Source organism: Ursus americanus, chromosome 28, assembly GCF_024610735.1.
Source record: "Ursus americanus isolate L20-20 chromosome 28, mUrsAme1.1.p, whole genome shotgun sequence".
In the NCBI taxonomy this organism is placed as follows: domain Eukaryota; kingdom Metazoa; phylum Chordata; class Mammalia; order Carnivora; family Ursidae; genus Ursus; species Ursus americanus.
Genome location: NC_142154.1, coordinates 6244844 through 6268130, shown reverse-complemented (window position 1 = coordinate 6268130; position 23287 = coordinate 6244844). Strand labels below are relative to the sequence as shown.

Sequence of the window (23287 nt, the reverse complement as noted above, 5' to 3'; positions counted from 1 at the left end):
CTTCCCTCTGAGGTAGCCATTAAAAGAGGCCATCACCCAGAGCATTCGGGAAACCTTCTCACCTGAAGGTCAGGGGTTGATCCAGAACCAGCTGTGGCCTCCTGGGAGGGGAGAGATCCATGAGAAGCAGCAGGTCACGTATTCCTCCCCCTTTCCACGGACTACAAATGTCGTTGCCACAACCAGCCTGACATCTCTGTGACTTGTCGCACCAGATTCTCCTGCTGGCAAGACCCTGAACTGGTGTTTTGGGCCAGATCACAAAAGCTTGATCACTAATTCCTTTCTAATCTGAACTGAGAAACAGTATATATATATTTTAATTTGAAATCTGCTGAGCCATAGCAGTTAGGACTTTTCCGTCTTGACATTTCAATAAAGGAAGAGTCCTCTCAGTGAACAAATAGACGTATATATTTTTGGGGTCAGTCAATCACTCTTTCATAACCTGCTGTTCTAGCCCGTTCACCGTGTGGAGATCACACCCATCCCTTCTCATACACGCATAATCCTTTTTCTCGTACGTCCACCTTCCGTGTCCATCAAAATCCTGTCCGTCCTTCAAGGCCACCTCACATGCTGGCTCTTCCAGAACTCTCTAGGCCTTCCCTGGGCTGCCCCTGTGGCTCCCACCTGACGACAGGAAGGTAAACCATCTCTTTCCATGTGTGTCTCTCTCTTCAGGCCAACTCTATTCTGAGAGGCTTAAGGAGAGCGACTCTCTTAAAATCTTCTGAACTCTTTATGGCCGCCACGTCGCACACATTCAGTGCACACTGATGTTTGTAGATAGTTTTGGAAGGAACCCATGTGATGAAGTGTCAGAACGAGCAATTCAGTTAAATGCTAAAGGAGTTTAGAGAAAGAGGGAGGGAGTACTGTGGAGGCTTCGTTGTTGAGGTTTTGAGTGACTGTGAGATGAGTTGGTTTGGATGAGTGGGGCAATATGAGAGAAGATGGAGAGGTCAGTGTGAGCAGGAACCAGCAGAATCGATCATTTAAACAAGCACTTCCGGTAGAAAACCAGCTTGGCTCTCCAGGCCAGCACTCCTCTCTTTCTTTGTCCTGTCAGCCTTCCAGCCAGCCTACTTGGGGAATGTTTTGGCACATTTCCCCCTTGTCACTGGTTTGCCCTGACCCCACAGCCACTCTGCTCCTCCCCCCACTGCCCCCAGATCCATGGATCTTCATTTGGCTGCACTCAGACCATCTCTCTTGTGATTCCTAAAGATCTTCTCAGTGCACTTTGTGTGGTCTTTGGACCTGCCACTCTCTCTGCCCTTTGCTCACTGGGCCCTTGATTTTGTTTTTTTATGTGCTCTGGCCCATCACCAGTTTGGTCTCCACAGCTGCTTCCTGGCCAGCTCCTTGCCAAGTCCCTGTGATGATGTGGTGTGACAAGAGCTGTCTGATTATAGCTGAGAGTCCCAGGTCTTTTGGGGAGAAAGAGGTCAGATCACATGGGGTCTCACATTTCCAGAAAGGAGGAGTTTGGATTTCATCCCATGAGCACTTGTGGCATTAGGAAAGAATGGGAATCCATAGGTGTGGTGGCTAATGGAACGTCCTTGGGTGTTGGCAAAGAGGGCTGAATCACAGATAATGTTAAGGTTACTGAGCAGCTGAGAGAATAGATTGGTGAACAGAAATAGAGAAGTCGCAGGGAAGCTGCTTTCTGAGGGAAAGTGGTTTAGTTGCAGGCACTCCGTGGGATGAGTAGGTGGGCAGGCGTGAATGTGGCAGCAGAGCTCAGGTGTGAGCTGAAGGCCAGACATGCAGGTTCCAGACCAGCTCCCAGCCCGGGAGAGGAAGGCAGAGGGCAGAGAGAGACTGCAGATTGGTGGCTGTGGCAGGTTAGGGTGAAAGGAAGAGCCTGCGAGGGAGCCAGAGACAGGCAGTAAGACAGGTTCGGAAGGGAACCAGGAGCCTTGAGCGTCACGGAAGCCAGAGAAGGAAGGCACTGAGCACAAAAAGTCAGGAAGGGCAAGGGCGGACCAGAGGCCTCTGAGCTGGGCCAGAATGATGAGGGGATTTTGAGGCTGACTGTTTCGAAGTAGGGCGAGGAAAGAAGTCAGCTCAGAGCCACCAAAGAAATGGGTGTGGGAACAAAAGCTAAGAAAGGAAGGAGAAAGACAGGAAACTGGCTGAGAAGAAAACCAGACTGGATGAAGTCTGCACCATGGTCGCAAGGGGGAGGGCAGAGGTGCTGGGGGAGGGGGAAGTTAGCCATTAGCCACCCAGAGCCCCGCTCTGCCCCCCACTGGCCAAGCCACCCCACCCCACTGAGTCTCTGCTTCTTCACTTGTAAAATGGGGGTCATAGTACTTCATAGGTTTGGTATGAGGATAAGGAGAGCTAGCGTGTGAAACGATTCATAGGGTGCTTAGCATGCGTAAGACTTCAGTAAGCATAGCTGTTATTATCAGAGCTATTTTTATTTATTTTTTAAAGATATATTTATTTAATTTAGAGAGAGAGTGTGTGTGTGTGTGAGCATGAACAGGGGGGAGGGGCAGAGGGAGAGAGCGAATCTCAAACAGACTCCCCCCCCCGCCCCGAGCAGGGAACCTGACATGGAGCTCAATCCTAGGACCCCAAGATCATGACCGGAGCCGATCAAGAGTCAGATGCTTAACCAACTGAGGCTTCCAGGTGCTCCTGGAGCTTTTTTTTTTTTTTTTTTTAAAGCTTTTATTTATTTATTAGAGAGAGAGACAGCCAGTGAGAGAGGGAACGCAAGCTGGGGGAGTGGGAGAGGAAGAAGCAGGCTCCCAGCGGAGCAGGGAGCCCAATGCGGGGCTTGATCCCAGGACCCTGGGATCATGCCCTGAGCTGAAGGCAGATGCTTAACAACTGAGCCCCCCAGGTGCCTCTGGAGCTATTTTTATACTAGTAGTATTAGCTAGAACATTGGTGGACCGCATAGATAAGTGGGTACAGGATATGCCTAGGTAATTTTCACAAGAGGAAATACTAGGGGCCTGGGGCAGAATGGTGACAAAAGTCACCACCTCCTAAGCTGACCCCCCTCAGTGTGCCCCTCCTCCCCATTCTATTGCTTCTGCCTCCATCCTTCGTTTGGACTGATGCCACAGCCGCATTTCTATTCTCTGCCCCTTCTAGTTCACCTCACAGGCCATTCAGCTGCCCTCTGATGCACGAATCTGATGGTGTCGTGGCCCTGCTTTAAGCTGCCCATAGGGTGAGGTCCAGCATCAGCCTGGCTCCTCCTCGCGCCTTGTGTTCTAAACACATCGGGTCCCCTTACGTTTCTTTCCTGGGTCTCACACTTGCCTATCCTTCTACCTGGGATCCTTCCACACCTTTGCACAGCCTCCTTATGTGCGAGAACACAGCTAGCCCCTCTTGGGGGAGGGCTCCCTGGATATCCTCCTCCACACCCGGAGCGAGTGCGTCTCCTCTCTGTTGTCTCAGAGCACCTGGTCTGCCGTCACAGAAGCATGTTCGTTTGCATAAAGATTTTCCATGAGTCTGTCTCCCTTGATAAGTCGTAAAATAAGTTACTGTTCACAACAACACAAATAACAAATACTGTCATTACTTGGGTGGCGCCTGTCCTTTAGCTGCCAAGGTCAGTGATTTCAGTGTGTTTCCTTTCATCTTCAGATTAAACAGTCTGCACAATGGGTATTGTTATTCCTTGTCCCACCTCCACACGGGTTTTTAATAAGTAAATGTGGCTCAGCAAGGTGATTGACCTGCCCAGAGTCGCAGAGTGTCGGAATTGAGACTGGATCCTGGTCTCCCGGACCCCATAGTCAGTTCTTTCCCCTGTACCTTGTGTCCTCACTGCCCAGTGTAGTATCTGGCACCTAGCAGTGCTCCGTGAATGTTTACTGAGTGAACACATGAATCACAGATGATAAAGGAGTTTAAAATGCTGATTCCATTATTACGAATTGAACCCAGAGAAATCATTTAAAGACAGAGAAAAGCTAAAAAGTCTTGATTAAAAGTAGTAGATTGAACACGTTTGTATTCACCACTTCCTGAATCCCCACTAAAGTGATACTGAAGGGTAAAAAGGGGCAAATTCTCAAAAGCATAGAGAACAGGAGAGGAGATAGGAGCAGATGGGTGGAGAGCAGACGAATGAGCAGAAACTAACTGAGAAAACCAGAGAAAGCAGAAACCCAGACCTGCAGAGTGAGAACCCTACAAGATTGGGGCTGAGTTGAAGGCTCACGAACGAGAGGCCCCAGTACCTCTGAGGATGTGCTGTGAAACACAGCTGAAAACGGGCAGAAGGGTGGGAAGGTGGGAAGCTCCCCCCCCATCTCCTCCCCTCTCACTCAGCCAGGTGATAGCTCTGCCTCCACGCTGGCAGGTTAAGAGTGAGACTGAGGGGGCGCCTGGGTGGCACAGCGGTTAAGCGTCTGCCTTCAGCTCAGGGCGTGATCCCGGCGTTCTGGGATCGAGTCCCACATCAGGCTCCTCTGCTGGGAGACTGCTTCTTCCTCTCCCACTCCCCCTGCTTGTGTTCCCTCTCTCGCTGGCTGTCTCTGTCAAATAAGTAAATAAAGTCTTTAAAAAAAAAAAAGAGAGACTGAGACAGCAGGCTGGAGATTCTGCACATGGAAGGCCCCAGCCCTGACCAGGTTCCCCAAGGAGAGGGGAGGCTTCCCCTCGGGGGAAACTGACGGGCCCAGGGAAAAGTCCCATAGATACTATTATTGGAGGGTCCTCTGCCAGGGAGGCTGGGACCCACAGGCGGGCACGTCTGCCCATGTAGTCAGCTGGCTGTGGGCATCTGCTTTTTGGCAGCTCATCCTGCAGAAGGAGCAGACAGCCAGGAGTCGCTGGACCTAGGAGGAAAGCCTTGAACGCGAAAGACAGATCGAAAGCAAGCAGAAGAAAGGACGTGGAGGAAACACAGTGAAATGAGCCCAAAGTAAAGAAAACCCATAATGAGCATACTTGGAAAGAAGAGAAGGCACACATCTGTGTGGCGGGAAGAGACTAAAATTGGAAACTTCCAAGAACAGGAAGAGCTTTTGGAGCGCAAATGAAGGTCGATAGAGGGATTCAAGGTTGAAAATTAGGGATCTCTTCCAGAAAGTAGAATAAATAGACAAAGGATGGAAAGTGGAAGAGAAACCAGAGGATCAGTCCTAAGACATCTAATATCCAAATAACAGTAGTTCCAGAGAAAGGCTAGAGAAAGCGCAAGGGAAGAAATTATCAGAGAAATATCCCCTCGCTGGCCCATGAGTGTAGAGCCTGAAACTCCGGATTGAAAGAGCTTCTGAAATCCTAGCCCAGAGAATGAGAAGGACCCAGCAGAGGCGCTTGACGACATTTTGGAACCCTGGCAACAAAGCAAGATTGCAAAGCTCACAGAGCGTACGGAGGAGAATGAGGCGTCAGAATGACCCCAGACGTCAACAGCAGACCACACGCTGGATGACAGTGGAGCAAGGCCTTCAAAATCCTGAGGTAAAAATGGATTCCAACTCAGAATTCTGTACCGGCCAAACTCACCCTGGTGTGAGGGTAAGATAAAGGCACTTTCAGACATGGAGAGTTGGTCTCAAAAAAAGGCTTCCTTTTTTTTTTTTTTAATTTTCCTCCAATTCATTTTTTCTCAAGGGGCTAGTGAAAGCCAGCCAGCCTTCACCAAAGGAAGGAAAGAAGCCAAGGAAGAGTGGCTTTGGGGCCCAAGATGCAGGAAGGAGACGAGGGGCCTCTCAGGATGGAGGGAGGGCTCCCCAGATGGTGTCTCCAGGAGAAGGTGAAACCAGTGATTGCCTGATGCCTTTGTGCCGAAACGCAGTGTCGCTCAGAGTTCGGAAATAAGCTGGCGGTTGGTGCGCTCAGCTAATGAGGAAATGCCAAAAGCAAAAACTGGGGGGGAAATAAAGAGCTTTACAAAAAAAAAAAAAAGGATACATGACTTAGTTGTGACTTTTACATAATTATGTGAACACTGAAAATTAACGTAACCAGAAATATTGCTATAACAAGGTTGAAAAGAGCAGAGGAGGAGACGCTGTGTGTGTGTTCCGGGTGGTGGAAGAGAGCCGACAGCCTCCCCAGCGGTGATGCAGTAGGTGACACAGAAATTGGCGTGGAAGAGCCAGCAGGCCAAGCATGGCAATACGGAGACAAGTGTGGGGTGACAGGGACCCTAAAAGACTTGAAAATAGTTGTTGCTCAGAAGCAGGAACTGGGAGTAGAGAAAGGTGAGGAGGCATCTTGTTGGACTCTGGACACAAATGTTGGCAGAAATAAAAAAAAAATCTAGAAAGGGAGAAACGAAATATGGGAAGCTATTCCCCCGGCATTGTGTCTGGTAGTAGACACTGGGCACAGACGCACCCCACACTGGAGGCAGTGGCGGTGTGATGCTTGGGAGAGGATGGGGGCGGTCAGGTCAGACACACCTGGGTTCAAAGGCAGGGCCTGCTCCTAACTAGATCTTTGGACCCTCGGTCTCCTAGTCCGTAAATGAAGGGGGTTTCCCAGCAGTAACACTTGCTGTAAGGGGTAAGTCAGATTATGAAATGCACGCATAGAAAGTGCTGCAGAGATGTTTGCTCCCTAAACTAGCTGATAAGCAGGGTAGAATTGTGTGTGGTCATCTAGAACTTAGTATGATGACCACGTGTATGAGAAAACAGGGACTGAGTGGGAGGGAGCACAAGACAAAATTATATATCTGTATATTATTATTATAACTATGTTAAATACTCTGTATTCAAATAGGCACAGGTAAAAAGGAAACAAAAATGAAACTAGTTTCCTAAGGGTTGTGAGGATTTGGATGAATTTTAAACTTTTTCTTCTAGCTGTTTCAAATCGATGCGAAATAAAATCAAGAAGCTTCTGAACATACATTTTGGCCTTCATAGTTTTGACAGTCGTGTGCAGTTCGTTGCTAGTTAGAAGTATCAGCAGGGACACCAGCCGTTCGCTGCCTTTCGCGTTTGTCCTTCACGTGCAAAGAGAGAGAGACTTTGCTTTAGCAGAACTTTCTAGAACATGCTTATCTCTGTGGTCTTGCGGCGCTGTGTCTTGTCGTGTGGACAAGACTGAAGGGTTAGTGCCTGAGCTTCTGTGAGTCTTCACAGGGGTGGAGTTGTTGACTGAGGAAATATTTTTCTGCATTCTCATGCTGTGGGAAAGGGCGGCCATTTCAACAGAGCTCAGCCACAGCTGCCACCAACAGTTGCTCCTTTCAGCTCTTTGGAACTGTGTTCCTCTCATCAGAAGCTCCAGAGCACCTGCATCATTTCCTTCTTTGTAGGTTGAGCCCAGGGCTCACCTTGCTCAAGAAGCAGTAGCTGTTTCCCAGAAGCTGTCCCAAGCAGCAGGGGGTGTGACCTTGTTCTCTCCAGCCGCGTGGTCCTCGCCATCAGCGGGCTCTCACGCTTATCAGAGTCAATTTATAACCAGCCCGTGTAAGCCTCCAGCCGGTGTTCCCAGTTTCTTGATCATTCCACGCCAAAACAGCACTTACACACACATACACACTCACATGTTGCTTTTCCTTTTATTGCACAGAGTAGTGTACTGTGAACACACTCTTGTGCCCCTTGCTGTTCTTCATGAAGCATCACCGAGGGGCCCTTGCACACGACTGTACAAAGCGCTTCCGCCACGGACGTCCTGGCTGCTCGGTATTCCACAGTGGGGAGCCCTTAGTTTCATCCGTCTGCTGACAGAGGTCTCACTTGCCCCGAGCCTTTTCCTTTCACAATGCTGTAACGTCATTTTGCATTTACGTTATGATGCGCACGTGTCCGTGTAGAGTAGACTAGAAGCATCTCTTTCCTGCCACCCCTTGCCAACAGAAGGGGTTCTCCTACTGTTTTATATTTGCCAATCTGGTAGATAAAAAATATTTTCCTGCTGTGATTTTTACATGCATGTCCTCTTAGGAAAGACACCGTGCATCTTTTTTACATTAAAGAACTATTTTTATTTCCATTTCTACTAACTGCCTATTGGGAGCCCCTGCCCATTTTCTTGATGGTCATTGGTCTTTTTCCCAATCACCTGGGAGAGTTCTTTATGTGCTGGGGAAATTAGCCTTTTGTGGTTTGAATTGCAAATATTTGTTCTCTGTCCTCTGCCTTTTGATTTTGCCCATGGTGGTATTTGCCATGCAGATTTAGAAAAAAAAAAAAAAAGAATGTTTGCATAGTCAAATCTTTTGATTATTTCTTTTGGCTTCAGAGATTTGTTTTTCTCAGAAATTCCTTCATTGTACTATTGTTTTCGGGTTTTTTTTTTTTTTTTAATCGCACACTTTTTTCTAGCACACGTATGTACTAGTCTCTGTTTTGAAGTGCTCTGTCTCTCTGGAATGTATCCTGGCGTGAAGTGTGGCTCCAACTTAACTTTTTCATCAGAGGCTGCCCTTTACCCAACACCCTTCATTGAACAAGCCACCTTTACCCCAATTACTGAAATGCCATCTTTTTCTCCTACTAAATTCCTTGGATGTATTTAGGCTCGTTTCCAGTCTGTTCCATTCTGTCGATAATCCTGAATATATACCATTCGCAGATTTGTAGTTTTTAACTATGTTTTACTGTAGGCAGTTCGGGTGCTGCTAATCCCCCTTGCTACTCTGCTTTTTCAGGATTTCCTTGGCAGTTATAGCCCGTTCAGTTTTCCATATGAACTTTTAAGAATGCTTGTTTGATTCCAAATATGATTTTTTTTTTACTGTGTATCTGTTAAACTTATAGATAATTTAGGGAGAATTAACATGTTTGTAGTGGTGGGTTTTCCAGTGCAAGCTGATTTGTTCCAATCTCTCCAGAGCCTGAAGGAGCCTTGTACAATTTCCTTCTTACCTTCTCGTGATCGCAAACTCGGAACGGGAACGGAGTCAGGTTTTGAATGTGGGTTTTTAGTAATGATATCAATAATTACTGACAAAAGAAGCATATTTTTTTTGTTAAGGCTTTTCAGGACCCCTCTTTTTTCCAACTTCACGGCTTGCCGTTTTGTGAATTATTTTCTGCACGTGGAAGAAAAGCAGGACACGTGCTTGATGTTGCATGCCAACATTTTAACTCTTCGAAGTCATCTCTTGATTTAAGGGTTGCTAGAGGACATTCCAGGTGGATCTTCCGGTGAAACTCTGAAGTTTCACATCTAGAGAGTCTGCGTTTCCCCCGCTGGGAATAGTAACAAACTATATTTTGGCTTCCATCTTCCCTCCTGCCCAGGCCGGGCATGGATTTTGAGGTGGCCTTGGGCTGAGAAGTGGACAAAACGCAGTCATGGGTTGGGCAAAAAGCAGGCAGTTGACATCTGTGTGGGTGATGGGAGGGGGTCCCTGCGGGGAAGACGGGGACAAAACAGAGGTGTTCAGCGGGCTGTGCGTCCGCACACGTCCTGTTCTGCCAGCACAAGCAGGTTTTCCAAATCCATAATTTAGCAACAGGAGGCATGAGATCTGGAAGGAGCGGGTTCTGGGCAAAGTGTCGGTGAGCCCAGCGAGTTTACACTACGGTCTCCTACTGGCCCTTCACGGGACTAGCTCTTTCATGGATGGCATTTGTCAGGTGGAACCCTGGAGGCGCCTCTTAATAAGCTACCAGCCTACTGAAAGCAGTGTCAAGACCAGGCCGGGGAAGAGGATCGCGCCTCCATCTCGAGGGGTGTGGCCGGTCCAAAAAGCTGTTCATGGAGCAAAAAGATAATAGGATCTGATGCATTTAACATGTGAATACAATTCTGAGGATTTCTAACTGGTTTTCTTTGAACTTTTTAAAACTGAGTTTATTTTTCCTTGAAGCAAAAGAGTGTGGTTTCTTTTTAAGCGGTTTTATTGTAACTCCTGTGCCTGTTCTCTCTAACATTCTTTTTTTTTTTTTAAGATTTATTTATTTGACAGAGAGAGAGACAGTGAGAGAGGGAACACAAGCAGGGGGAGTGGGAGAGGGAGAAGCAGGCTTTCCGCCGAGCAGGGAGCCCGATGCGGGGCTCAATCCCAGGACGCTGGGATCATGACCTGAGCCAAAGGCAGATGCTTAACGACTGAGCCACCCAGTCGCCCTAACATTCATGTTTTATAGCTCCCACAGAATACAGGATGGGTCATAGACGTGCCCCCGCAGCCTGGTGGCCTCTGTCCCACGTTCAGAAACCAGTTCCAGGAAGAGAAGCTGATTTCTCTCGTTTCCTTAGGCCACTTTTGGTCATTTGAGGCAGAAACAAAACATCTCTGCATTGGAATTTTCCTGCGCATCATCCTGCAATTCAGGAATAGAACATCTAGCAACGACAGTGAAAATGTAACGTGTGACAGCTGTGAAGAAGTATTTGCCTCCAGTGGGGGAAAATGCTGTGTGCAAAGCAGATTTCTGATGAGCCTATTAATGGGTGTTTGGGAAGCTGACTATGCCACTTGCCACTTTGAAATGAAAGGCCCGAAGCAAATGATGAAGCCCTTTCGTGGCCTCCCCAGCAGGACTGGGGTGGTGTGGCGCGCGGTCGGCTCCACGTCTGGAGAAGGCCGAGGCACACCGGGGTGGGCTCACACAGACCTGCTAGCTTCGTCAGCCAGGCGGGATGAGGGCAGAGAGGCCACCAAGGGACCAGAGGGGTCTGTGCTGGGAGCAGCAGGAGGTCCTGGGCTCAAGGCCTGTGGAGGGGAAGCTCTGGCAGGTTAGGACCCAGGATAAGTATCTATAAAATGTCCCCCTGACCTCAAAAGGGTTCTACACCTTCCCTGCTTCCTTATCTCCCCTGTGCACACACAAGCACGCACACACACACACACACACACACACACACACACACACACACAAGGCCGGAGCTCAGTTTTCTGACTTTCAGAGCTGCCACAAAGCTTTCCTTCATCTGTGCACGCCCTCCACCCCCCCATTGATGCTCGTCCTAATTAATTTATTCTCCCTCGTTAATGTCGGATAAAAATGCTTCCCCAAGTCAGACACCCCTCGCCTTTCCACAGCACCCCCATCCTCTCTCCTGGGTCTCATTACCTTTGGGGAGATACTCAGTATGATTTTATTAACATTCTGGCCTCGTCTTAGAAATAATCAAATGTGAATATTCAAATTAGTTACCCTCCAGATGGATCTCCCGCACGAAAAAGCTTCACTAACATTAGGGAATCAGTTACAATTGTGAAAAACATGTAAAAGCAAAGAAATGGTCTTTTGTTTAGTGTATGTGAAGAAAACCTAAGAGAAGTTCCAACAAATTCAATTCTCAGTCGGGAGAAACACGATTTAATATAACATTCAGACAAATGATCAGACAGAGAAAACCAGGCGCAAAGATGTTTATTACTTGAGCCTCTGGTTGAGGGAGTTGATGTGTCTTGACTGGGCCGCAGTGAGAAAGACTCTGAGCTGAAGCTAGACACCTGTCCTCTAATCCGGACCTTGTGACACAAGGCAAGTCAAGGCCGTGTTTTCCTCATCTGTACAATGGGGGTGATGTCCTCACTCAGAGCTGTTGTGCGGACTCCGTGAGAGGCAGGACTAGTTCAGTCCTTGACACACACAGATGGGATGCTCAGAAACGTCCCTGCTCTCTGAGGACCTTAGACGCCCTGTCTCAAGTCAGACTGCTATAACAGAATGCCGTAAAATTGGTGACTTAAACAACACATTCATTTTTCACTGTTGTCGGAGGCTGGAAGGTCCAAGAGAAGGTGCCAACAGATTCAGTTCCTGGTGAGGGCCCTCTTCCTGGCTTGCAGATGGCTGCCTTCTTGCCGTGGCCTCACATGGCAGAGAGGGAGAGCTCTGGTCTCTCCCTCTCTTCTTATAGGGACACCAGTCTCCTCTTGGGGCTCCAGTCTCACGACGTCATCTATACCTGCTTACCTCCCCCAAGGCCCCACCTCCACATACCATCACATCGCAGGGCAAGGCGTCAAATGTTGAAGGTTGAGGGGCACAGACATTCAGTCCTCAACTCTCCCCGTCATGCACTGAGTTAAACTGGTACTTCTCAGCTATGTGACTGAACCTCCCCATCAGATCACCCCTTTCTGCCTTTCTGACCCCAGTGCCCACTCCTCTCCCTGACAGTGGTTGTCTGTGTGTTTCTCACATGCTTCTGCCCCCAGATGTGAACCCAGCAAGGACAGGCACTGTGTCTTGTTCATCTCTGAATTTGACTGACTCAATATCTAAGAGCCAGAACAACATATAGGCCAAGGCAGGCCGGCCCAATAACAGGTCTTTGGTTTGGTCCCCGATGCCAGCCTAGAGGCCTTTCTGGTCCATGTTGTCACTCTCAAAACAAATTTCTTGGTCAGAGTAAAGGTCGTCTTTCTGCTCGGTGGACAGATACTTTTCTTGAAATGGAAAATTTGTTTTTCTTTATCTGTGTGTGTGCTCCGAGCAGCGTGGAGGGCCTCTTGAGATGGGCATATTCTCTGGCAGCTGAGGAAGGGTCCTGAGATCATTTCTCTCCAGTGCCAGCGCCTTCCTTGCTCCGCGGCTGCGCCAAAGACACTATCAGCCGCCTGAAAGTGAGGCTCCCAGGACAGTGTAACTCCTCTGCTTTTTGCCCAGTCACTGAAGTGTCCCTTTGGTCCGGGCTTGCAGAAGGAGAAGGAAGCATGAAGGGTCAACTATAAAATGGCGGACTCCTTTCTGTAGAGTGGGCAGCCTGCATAGGAAACAAAGTCAAGGCCTGTGGACGTGTGAGGCTTCCAGTCAGAAATGCTGACATTTTAAAGTCACAAACACTTGAGAAGAGGGCTCCTCATTTTGTGGGGTGACCTTTTAAACCTCGACAGTAAGTTCTAGAGGAACAGCCAAGGTGTCTGTGGATGCCCCATGGAATCCTGCAGATAGATTGCTCTGTGTGGAGAGTTCCTTCTTCTGCCCCAAGCCTTTGAATTTAGGCAGGGTGTAAATTAAAGAGGAATTCCTTACTACTTTTTTTTTTAACATTACAATATTACAGTATTGTAACATTACATTACAACATTCCAATATTACCCTGGTATTTTTTCTAGTATATAGTGCAGTTGCATCACATGGACATTTCACATATGCAGATTCAACTCTGTACACCAAGAGAGAGCGAGAGAGGAACGTGTGTGTGCACGCACGCACACACGCACACTCTCATACTCTACTTCGTTCGTGCTGGCCCCTCAGCAGGCCTCCCGCCTCAGGGAAGCACGAGTCCCCGCTGGCCTGTGCGCCTCTCTGCAAAAGGGAACATCTTGCTGTGTCCTTGCATTGAAACACGTGGTTTTTTGTTCCATAGCACGGCCCTGACCTCAAGCCCCAGGTGCCGTCTGTGCTTAGTCCGGCCCAGCCACCTGCCCAGCCCTGGAGGAGAGCCGCCTGAGCCCCACTTACTGAGATAGTGTGTTCCTTCCTCAGGGATGTTCAGGGTGATTTGACTGTAGTTGATAGTTTCGCCTTTTAACTTGAGGACCAAGCTGTCGGTCCTCACCGCACTGCAGTGGAGGAAGGGGTCACTCCCGAACGGTCTCCTTCACCATGACCGTTGTTGTCTTGTACTTGCTGGAGCCCTAGAACTTTGTCCGAGTGTTTGTCCTTTCTCCTGTTTATTGTCGGCTTCTGGCTCGGAAACCCTTGTTCATTGTTTCTCAATAAGCCGATCTATATCCGGAATAAATACCAGGGGGGCACCTGGGTGGCTCAGCCGTTAAGCGTCTGCCTTCGGCTCAGGTCATGATCTCAAGGTCCTGGGATCAAGCCCCGCATCGGGCTCCCTGCTTGGCGGGAAGCCTGCTTTTCCCTCTCCCAATCCCCTTGCTTATGTTCCCTCTCTTGCTGTCTCTCTGTCAAATACATTTAAAAAAAAAAAAAAAGAAAGAAATACCAGGCCTTGGGGCACCTGGGTGGCTCAGTCAGTTGAGCATCCGACTCTAGGTTTCGGCTCAAGTCATGATCCCGGGGTCCTGGGATCGAGCCCCACATCGGGCTCCGTGCTCAGCGCAGAGTCTGCTTGTCTCTCTCCTTCCCCGTCTGCTCTTCCCCTTGCTCACACACTCTCTCTCAAATAAATAAATAAAATCTAAAAAAAACAAAAAACAAAAAAGAAACGAGGGCTTGCCATATTGTTGAAAAGTCCCTGCTTGGCAGTGACCTTAAAAATGGACAACAGAATATGCATATGTTATTAGATATATTTTTAAAGCTGAAGGCTGGCTGTTGACTAAGATAGGTGAAGTCCCATGTGCTTTGGTTCTAGATAACTCCAGTATTTTTAAAGGATGACTAATGGAGTCATAGGAGCCTCTATAATGACAACATCTACTTGTCCTCATCGTGCCTATTTTATCATCCAAGTAATCACTGTGGACACAGTGGGCAAGAACCCAGGTGAAGTCTTAATTCTGCCCTTGGTTTAGCATAGTGACCGGGGCCAAGCCATTAACTCTCTGGCTTCGGGTCCCCATGAAAAATGAGGCTAACAACACCTGCCATTTCACAAACTTTAATCAAAGGCAAATGAGATCACAGACAAAAAAAAAAAAAACTTTGAAAAATTGTGAAGTGTTACAGAGAAATAATATAGCAGTTTAATTTATCACGCTCCATGCTCATAGAAGGAGGTCAATATATTCATGGTGATAAAGCCACAATTACTACCTCAAACACCCCTGACTTCCTCTGTTCAGGGGCCTGGGGGAACATCCTTAATGAGGGAGAGGTCCACGTTTCACTCCAGGTGATGTTTCTATGCTGTAGTAAGATTCCAACAGCCTTGGCCTTCGCCTCTATCTCATTCTTACAGATCATTAGAGCATGGTAACTCTTCCCTTGCATTTCCTTTGTCTCCATGAAACCATGAGCTCTCTTGTTTCCTTCTTATAGAGTAAAAGCAAGACCATTCAGGTGGCCTCCCTGGAGTTCCTCGGCAAGTAGCCTGCCCAGCCACCCTTCCAAAGACCCTGAGTGGCTCCTGCATTATAGACCTTCTCTCCTACCCACTCCTTACTCTCCAGCTCATATCATCTTCTTTGTTGGTCCTGAGTCTCTTGCCTTAGTTGGCCCCGGGAATGAGGAACATGCAGGAAAAGAGTGTGAGCTAAGTTACAACCACCTGCACTCCCGTCAGGAAAAGTCAGGAGGGGCTGAACCCAAGGACATTTAAAATACAAATATTTTCATCAAAGTTGGGCTAACATTAAATCGCTTCAGAGGCTATTTTCTGGAACAAATTCTACTGAGACAATTTGATCCCGTGATGATTTTTTAAATATGATACAGTTAAATTTTATCTTCATCAGGTTTGTTTTCCATTTAAATTTTTCTACAAAGCTTGGAATCGGTTTTTGTCCATATTATATGCTATGACTATAGCTTCTGCTGTAGCAAGTTCTCTCATGGCTGTTATTTCCAAGTCCCATTCTCTAAGTTAAATTTTGCAAGTCTAAGTGCTTTTATGAAAACTGGATTCTAATATTTTTTTGAAGACTGGATTCTTTTGTCAATTTTTAGACAGTACTAAATTATACCGCATGCAGTTTTGACTGTTGCCAATTTTATTCCAATTCAATCCTTTCTACCGATAATAGCCATTGTGAAGTGAACAAGACTGATGGTGTGTATTTATTTATCAACAAATTCATTTTTTAAATTGTGATAAATATTAAAAGTAGAGATGGAAATAGAGACAGAGTGGAAGGAAATGGCCTAGAGTCAAAACAGTAGAGATGTTCAATATTGCTAGCATGGCTATAACAATTTAAAAAAAACAAAAACAAAGGTTGGTGAGGATGTGGAAAGATTGGAACCCTCGTGTATTGCTGGCGGGAATGTAAAATTGTGCAGCCACTATGGAAAAAAGTTTGGAGGTTGCACAAAAAGTTAAGCATAGAATGACCATATGACCCAGAAATTCTGCTCCTAGATAAACCCAGAAGAACTGAAAACAGGTATTCAAACAAAAACTTGTATACAAATGTGCAGGGCAGCACTGTTCACAATAGCCAACAGGTGGAAACAACCCAATGTCCATCAGCTAATGAATGGATACGGAAAATGTGGTCAGTATGTGCATACGATGAAGTATTATTCAGCCGTAGAAAGGGATGAAGTACTGGTCCATCTTACGTCATGGAAGAACCTCAAAAACTTTATGCCAAGTGAAAAATCACAAGACAAAAAGTCAGTGATTCCATTTATGTGAAATATCCAGAATTTGTAATTCCATAGAGGCGGGAGGCACATGAGTGGTTGCCAGGGGCGGGAGGGAGGGCAGAATGAGGAGTGACTGCTTAACACATAGGAGGTCTCTTTTGGGAGCGAAGAGATGTTCTGGAACCAGACAGAGGCAACGATTGTGCAGTATTGTGAATGTACCAAATGCCAGGGAACCGTGCGCTTTAAAGTGGTTAATTTCATCTTCTGTGAATTTTACCTCAAAGAAATAACGGGGCAAAATGATGGGTCGCACGAAATGTGCTACTTTCAGACCAGTAAAGATCATTGCCCAGGAATCATAAAAACTCTACTTTTCTAGATTTCTCCTTTAAAGGAAACAGCACAAACTGTTGTATGTGATAAAGTCTGCTTTCAGAAAGATGGGTGTGAGAGAAAAAAGACCACCTGAGCAAGTGAGGGGCCTGTTTCTTTTTTTTTTTTTTTAATGTTTTTTTATTATATTATGTTAGTCACCGTACAGTACATCCCCGGGTTCCGAAGTAAAGTTCGATGATTCATTAGTTGCGTATAACACCCAGTGCACCATGCAATACGTGCCCTCCTTACTACCCATCACCGGTCTATCCCATTCCCCCACCCCCCTCCCCTCTGAGGCCCTCAGTTTGTTTCTCAGAGTCCATAGTCTCTCATGTTTCATTCCCCCTTCTGATTACCCCCCCTTTCTTTATCCCTTTCTTCCCGTACCGATCATCCTAGTTCTTATGTTCCATAGATGAGAGAAATCATATGAGCAAGTGAGGGGCCTGCTTCTGATCGACACCGTGTTACAGGTGAAGCAGACGCTTCAAAGTAAATACATTTGGGAATTAACGGGAAACGCTGAGTCGGGACCAACGTTGGGAACAAGGACAGAAAGAAGAGACTTTGGAGGAATTAGATGGGAACATGGTGGTTTGAAGAGGGCTGTGGGATATCAGGGGCACTAAAGCAGCCTCTTGAAGCAAAGACAAGTCTAGTCCCAAACCTCGTGGGGAGCATTTGTCACTTTCTGGCTGCCCAGCATCCATTCTTCCTCTTCAGGGGCACATGTTTCCTCTTGGGGAAGTCCTTCTCTCCCATTGCATGCAGGTAATGCCCCGCCCCCCCCAATTCCCTTCTTCGAGACACCCCACTCCTGGGGCATTGCCTCCTGGGGGGTCCAGCAATTCATATAGCAGCCCCAGTTTCTTTCCTAGAACCTGCCCTCTTCAAGCCTGCTCCTCCAGCCTCTTGTCCGTTCGGTGAGCAGCCCAGCACAGTCCCTTCTTAAGTTAGTTGGGGTTGCATTGTGTTACCTTAACCCTAGCATCTTGTGTGAAGCCAACATAAAGTTTTAGCCAAGGAGTAGCTGCTGCTGAGTGTCTGGCTCACTGAAAGGGACCCGTGTGCGGGGAGTGGGGGTGGGGGCGCAGTCTCAGATGCCATGTGTGTGGCAGCCCTGTGCCAGGGTGCTAGAGGGCTGCTGGAGAGAAGCAGAGGGAATGACAGCTAAGTCTGGATCCAACTGCTGCAAAGTAGTTTGATGTCAACCAAAGAACCCGGGTCCCCTAGGAAAGAATGGGTTGGTCACTCACAGATTGAGGGCAGAGATAAGCATTAGTCAACTTTTTTTTTTTTCCAGCATTTTTGAAAACAGCCCAGCCACCATCTGTCCTTGCTGATGTGAACTCCATCTGCCCAAATGCACTGTGTATGTGTATATGGAGGGACATGGGTGGGAGGGGGGGTTCCTGATTTTCCCTTGTGGGCATTCCCATCGGGCAATTCCGTTAGTATAGCCAGGTGTTGCTTACAGATAGGTTCAGAAGATCAGGACATGCTGGCTTCTATATTTTTTGTGGTCTAGCTTCTTGCTTAGTAACATTCGTTTATTTATAACAAGCATTTATTAATCACTGGCCACAGCACAACATTGGACAGACTAGCATATGTGTTAGTACAAAAGACTTCGCCCCTGCTTTCAGGGAGCTAGGAGTAAAACATGCCCAGATGCTAACTCTAAGAATAGCTTTTTTAAAAATGTAGAAATGCATGCAAATCAGTGTAATAAAAACTGAGTATTACAACATGAAGCAAGCTATAAAGTTTTACTGTAGGACAAAAATACCCGAGTAATAGAGAGATACGACATGTTTTTTAATGGGACAAGTAAAAACTGTAAAGATGTCAGTTTTCCCCAAGGTAATATATAAGTTTGGTGTGTTAACAATTAGAAATTCCAAAATTTTCATGGAACAAGCTAATCCTGTAATTCACCTGGAAAATAAAATGCCGAAAATCTGCCAAGAAAATTTTGAGAAAGAAAAGTGAAAATTTGCACTATCCACACTCGAAATAGTCCATAAAGCTGTATTAATTAAGGCAGAGTCATATTGGCACAAGGATAGACAAATAGATCAATGAATCAGAAAATACAGAAAAATATCCAAATATTTAATTGGGAACTTGGTGTATATTAAAGATGACAGTTAAAAATCAGTGGGGAAAGGATGAACCATTTACAGTATAAAGTTAATTAGCCAACTGTCAGGAAAAAATGAATTAGATCTTTACGTCCTTTACAAAAATAAGCAGATTTAAGGGTAATATATATATTTTTAAAACTGTAGGCATAATAGAAGGAGATACTGGAGAATATATTTAAAATTGGGTGCTAGAATAGCTCTTTTTAAAACAAAATGCAAAACACAAAGGTTTTAGTAGAAAAACCTAACAAATTTGGGGCACCAGGCCGGTTCAGTTAGAGAAGCGTATGACTCTTGATCTCGGGGTCGTTAGTTCAAGCCCCATGCTGGGTGGAGAGATTACTTTTAAAAAATTTCTCTTTTTTTAAGAAAAAAATAACTAACAAATTTAACCACAAAATATGAATTTATATAAGATAAAATTAAAGTATGCGACAAAATGGGAGAAAAACTTTGCAACATATAATAGAAAATGCCATGGTGTAGAGGTGATAAGAACAGTACCTACAAATCCATTGGAAAAAGAGAAAAAATATAACAGTAAAATGGACAAAGGGTTCAGTTTACATAAGAGAAATAGGAATGACCAGTTAACATATGAATCAGGAAGATGCAAATTCAAATAAGAAACTTGTTTTCCACAGATTGGATCCATCTTAAGAAACACAGATTGAAGTTAAATACCCATTTTTTGCCCATCAAGATGGCCAAAATTTGAAAGATTGACAGTGCTAATTATTGATGAGGGTGAAGAAGACAGGTACTTCCGTGCAAAACTGTTGCAAATTGGTCCATCTGTTTTGGAAGACAGTTTGGTGGTGCTCAGGATTTAAAATACACCCAGCGCTCAGTTCTGTGTCTCTAGCCCCCCAGGGGATGCTTCTCCTCGCTGGGTAGTCAAGCCCCGGCTCCCCTAGGGGATGCTTCTCCTCACTGGCAGTCAAGCCCCGGCTCCCCTAGAGCATGGCTCCAGGTTTCCAAGGAGATAAAGGCAGAAGCTGCCAGGCTTCTCTCTGAAGGGCCAGACCCAGAGTAAAGCAGATTCCTCCGTGTACACTTTCCAGCATCTCTTAAGTGCTTTTATGTTTATTCTATTGTTTTGGTCCATGTTTCCTCCTTGACCCAAACCATATTACTAGTTACACCCATTCTGGTTTTTCATTTTTGTTTTTTCATGTGACCTGTGGATAACTTATATAAACAAATGAAAACACACAGCAAAACTTCGCCCCAGTAAATGCTGTCTAAAAATTCGATTTGGTAAACGCTGGTGTTGTGTTATTGTGACGTTCTCTGAAATGGCGGTTTATCGGTAGGTGGTATCGTCATAAAGTGAAAGATTTGGGGCACCCAACGTGCACGACTGACCTCACACTGAAGCAAGAAAGTCCCCAAGTGGTCACGTATTCTCCCGCACACACGTGCACACACACGGACACACGTGCACACACACGGACACACGCGCACATACACACCCTCAGGATTTTCTCTGAGAATGGTGCTGGGTGGCCTGGAAAGGGGACAGTAACCAAACACCAATCATGCTACAGCCCAACTCACATCATTAGGGTGCATATTATTTTTTCTGTGCCTTCTGAGATGTATGTGGGTCTGCTCTCTGTTCATCCAGCAGTCCTCCCTTCAGGCTCAGTGTGTGGCTTACCCTGGAGATAGACACAAAGATGAACAAGCCTGGCTCCTGCATGTGGTGGGGAGGAATGTGCTTGAAAAGAGCCCTCAAATCAATCAGGCCCCCTGGATCCCAGGACGGAGCTATACATAGGGTGCTTTGCGGGGGGCATAGAGAAAGGCAGCTCCCCCAGCAGCCTAACTGGAAGGGAGTCTTGAAAGACAGGTAGTAGCTGGGGAGCAGAAAAATTGGGTGTGCAAGGAGAAGAGGAGAATATTCCAGGCAGAAGCAACAGCTTGAGCAAAGACTCTTGGGATAAAAATAGCACAGAAGGAGGTGTGCCTTTTTGGAGTGCAGGCGGCCAGTGGCTCAGGTTTATCGGAACTTACCCAGAAAGATGTAAGCGGGCAGGGCATGGCGGGCCTTCTAGGCCAAGTTAGGACCCGTGCGGTGGACGGCGATGGCCGGGCTCACGTGTTTTGTTTTGCCTCCGTGGGCAGGCGGAGGCTGGAGGCCACCTCAGAGAGGTGACATGACGCTGAATCTGGGCGGGGGAGGGGCAGCATCAGGATGACCACAGGTGTCATCATTATATGGGAAATCTGGGACTAACCAAGAGAAGAGTTTATTTTATTCTTTCGTCATTTTCTGAGATGATACTGCATTCTGAACAAGATCAGAAGATCAGTGTATGAAATTTAATTCATATTTCACAGCACGTTTCTATTTTAAATTTATACTATAAACAAAATTATCTCTGAATTTTCCTCAGGGAGCAACCAGGAATCTGGTCTCTTGGATCACTCTTCTTCCCCTATGCATGCTTTATTGTCTGAAACCTTTTATAAATGCTGTATCTAAATCTTGCGTAATACTGAGTTGTCCAGTTGATGTTATTTTTATAGGCTTACTCTTTTTGCTGTCATAATCCACTCATCTCTTATAAACGCTTCGGTCTGCTTCCCAAATGCCGTGTCCTCGGCACTAAGATTTGCACCTGTGGTGGCATGCTTGCAAATGGCTTCATGTCCTAAGGTCTTAAAATAATCTTCCTCTCCACCCCACCCATACAGAGGAAGTTTGTCTGGGAACTGGCTTGCTTAAGGTGATAGCTTCACTTCTCTTAAATTTGTGGAGATTTATTGAATTAGTTTAAAAAAAAAAAGTAAAGCTGGTTTAATTTAAAGACGGTTTTTAGGATCAACTGGTATGATAGAAATGATAGGCATGAGTTGGGAAATAGGTTAGGGTAAACCCTTAAGAAAATGCTCACCCCGGGGCACCTGGGTGGCTTAGTCACTTAAGCCTCCGACTCTTGGTTTCAGCTCAGGTCATGATCTCAGGGTCCTGGGATTGAGCCCCACGTCAGGCTCCCCACTCGGCAGGGAGTCTGCTTGTCTCCCTCTCCTCCTACCCCTACTCACTCTCTCTCTCTCTCTCTCAAAATAAATAAAACTTAAAAAAAAATGCTCACCACCATGATATAATACAGGGATGAAGGATGGATGTCATTGCCATATTTGATGTTCTATGACTCTAGTTTACATAGAACACAAATCCTGGCCAAGCACCAGGCCTGGGCTCAAAGCTGAGCAAGAGAAACCAGCGGCAGTTTCAGGAAGCGGGATCATCCTGCCCTGTGGTTGTGAACTATAATCATTTCTTAGTTGTAACAGAGTACCTTGTTTTCCCAGTAATTAACTAGTTGGGGATTTTTGCATTTACTCCTAGGGACCAGAGTCACTCCACGTTTTCACGAAGGAAGGTTGTTAGGGTGGCGTCATGACTTGCTTCAGCTAACAAGCCTTTATCCTTCATTTAAGCCAACAAATACTTACACTTTCCAGCACGTTCTCCAGAGCGTACAGTGCACCCCACAACACCTGCACCAGGCGCTTACGAGCGAGCAACAAGTTTGGTTAGCAGGGGAACCGCTGTAGCTGCGGCCGATCTTGTTCGGGGAAGGCACAGAAGTGAGCATTTAGTGAGTGTAGGCAGTGTGCTAGCTATTTTATATACATTAGCTCATTTGATAATGAGGCTGACTCTGTCACGTAGCATGTGTTCAAGATGTATTAGTTGCTTTCTTTTTCATCTACATTACAGAAATAACTCATATTGAATTACTTAACACTGTAAATTTGAAATCCTGTCTGTATAAGCATGTCCGGGTGATTTCTAAAGCTAATCTGATACAGGATGTACTAGTAAATGGGGGAAGGAGGTCAATCATGGCATGGATGTAAGGCAAAGAAAATCCTACATTTACGCTTAGTATACAGAACTTGTCACGAAAAGAACTTAAATAGGTCGAAAGACGTTTGCTCAAAAATTTTCCCATGCGTCGTTGAGGGAGTGTGGCGGAAATTGACCTCTCCTCTCCTGCTTTCTTAGATACATTCCACCGTTGATCTGGGGGAAAAGTGGACACATCCAAACAGCCTTGTATGGGAAGATGGGAAGGGTGAGGTCGCCACACCCCTACGGGCACCGCAAGTTCATCACCATGTCCGACGGAGCCACTTCGACCTTTGACCTTTTCGAGCCCTTGGCAGAGCACTGTGTTGGAGGTGAGCTAGCGTAGGTCTACGATGGGGCCACAACAGGAAAGGGAACACTGGGCAGTGAGGGAGCACGGTGTCCACACTTACGCCACCGACTCAGCATCACACTCGGGGGCTGGGAGGACCCCGCTGCAGTACCTCCCTCAGGGGCAGCCCGCAAGCTATCACATGCTTGCCAGTCATCAGGTTGGGCCCCTCAGACAGCGTTGCTGGACGCAGTTGTCAGTCCTCTCGTGAAATACAGAAGCTCGGTGTAAGGGGCTGAGGGAGCACAGGGAGCCCAGGCCCCTCAGGACCAGGCCTCAGGTTTGATGACAGCAATAGAAGCCAGACTCTGCTAAGTGCTTTGTGGACACTGTTAGTTCAGTTAAGCCTTAGAGCAGCCCCGAGAGGTCGGTGCCTTATTATTCCCACTGTACGGATGAAGAAACTAAAACTCAGAGATGCAGGATAAGCTGGTCCTGTTTGTTGGGT

General features: G+C 46.6%; 1 protein-coding gene and 1 long non-coding RNA gene across 3 annotated transcripts in view; both read left to right on the top strand.

Moving 5' to 3' along the window:
• The window catches only part of ABHD2 (abhydrolase domain containing 2, acylglycerol lipase), a 101810-nt gene that overhangs the window by 37426 nt on the left and 41097 nt on the right, over positions 1–23287 (top strand). For both annotated transcript variants that reach the window (XM_087856650.1, XM_045813008.2), the window contains exon 4: positions 22644–22819. In XM_087856650.1, the coding sequence (XP_087712776.1) occupies positions 22644–22819 (176 nt within the window). The remainder of the gene's footprint in view (positions 1–22643; positions 22820–23287) is intronic.
• LOC148107552 (uncharacterized) lies at positions 2859–5904 on the top strand. Its single transcript, XR_015722102.1, has 2 exons — positions 2859–5457; positions 5611–5904. It is a non-coding gene; the product is annotated as an uncharacterized LOC148107552 (long non-coding RNA).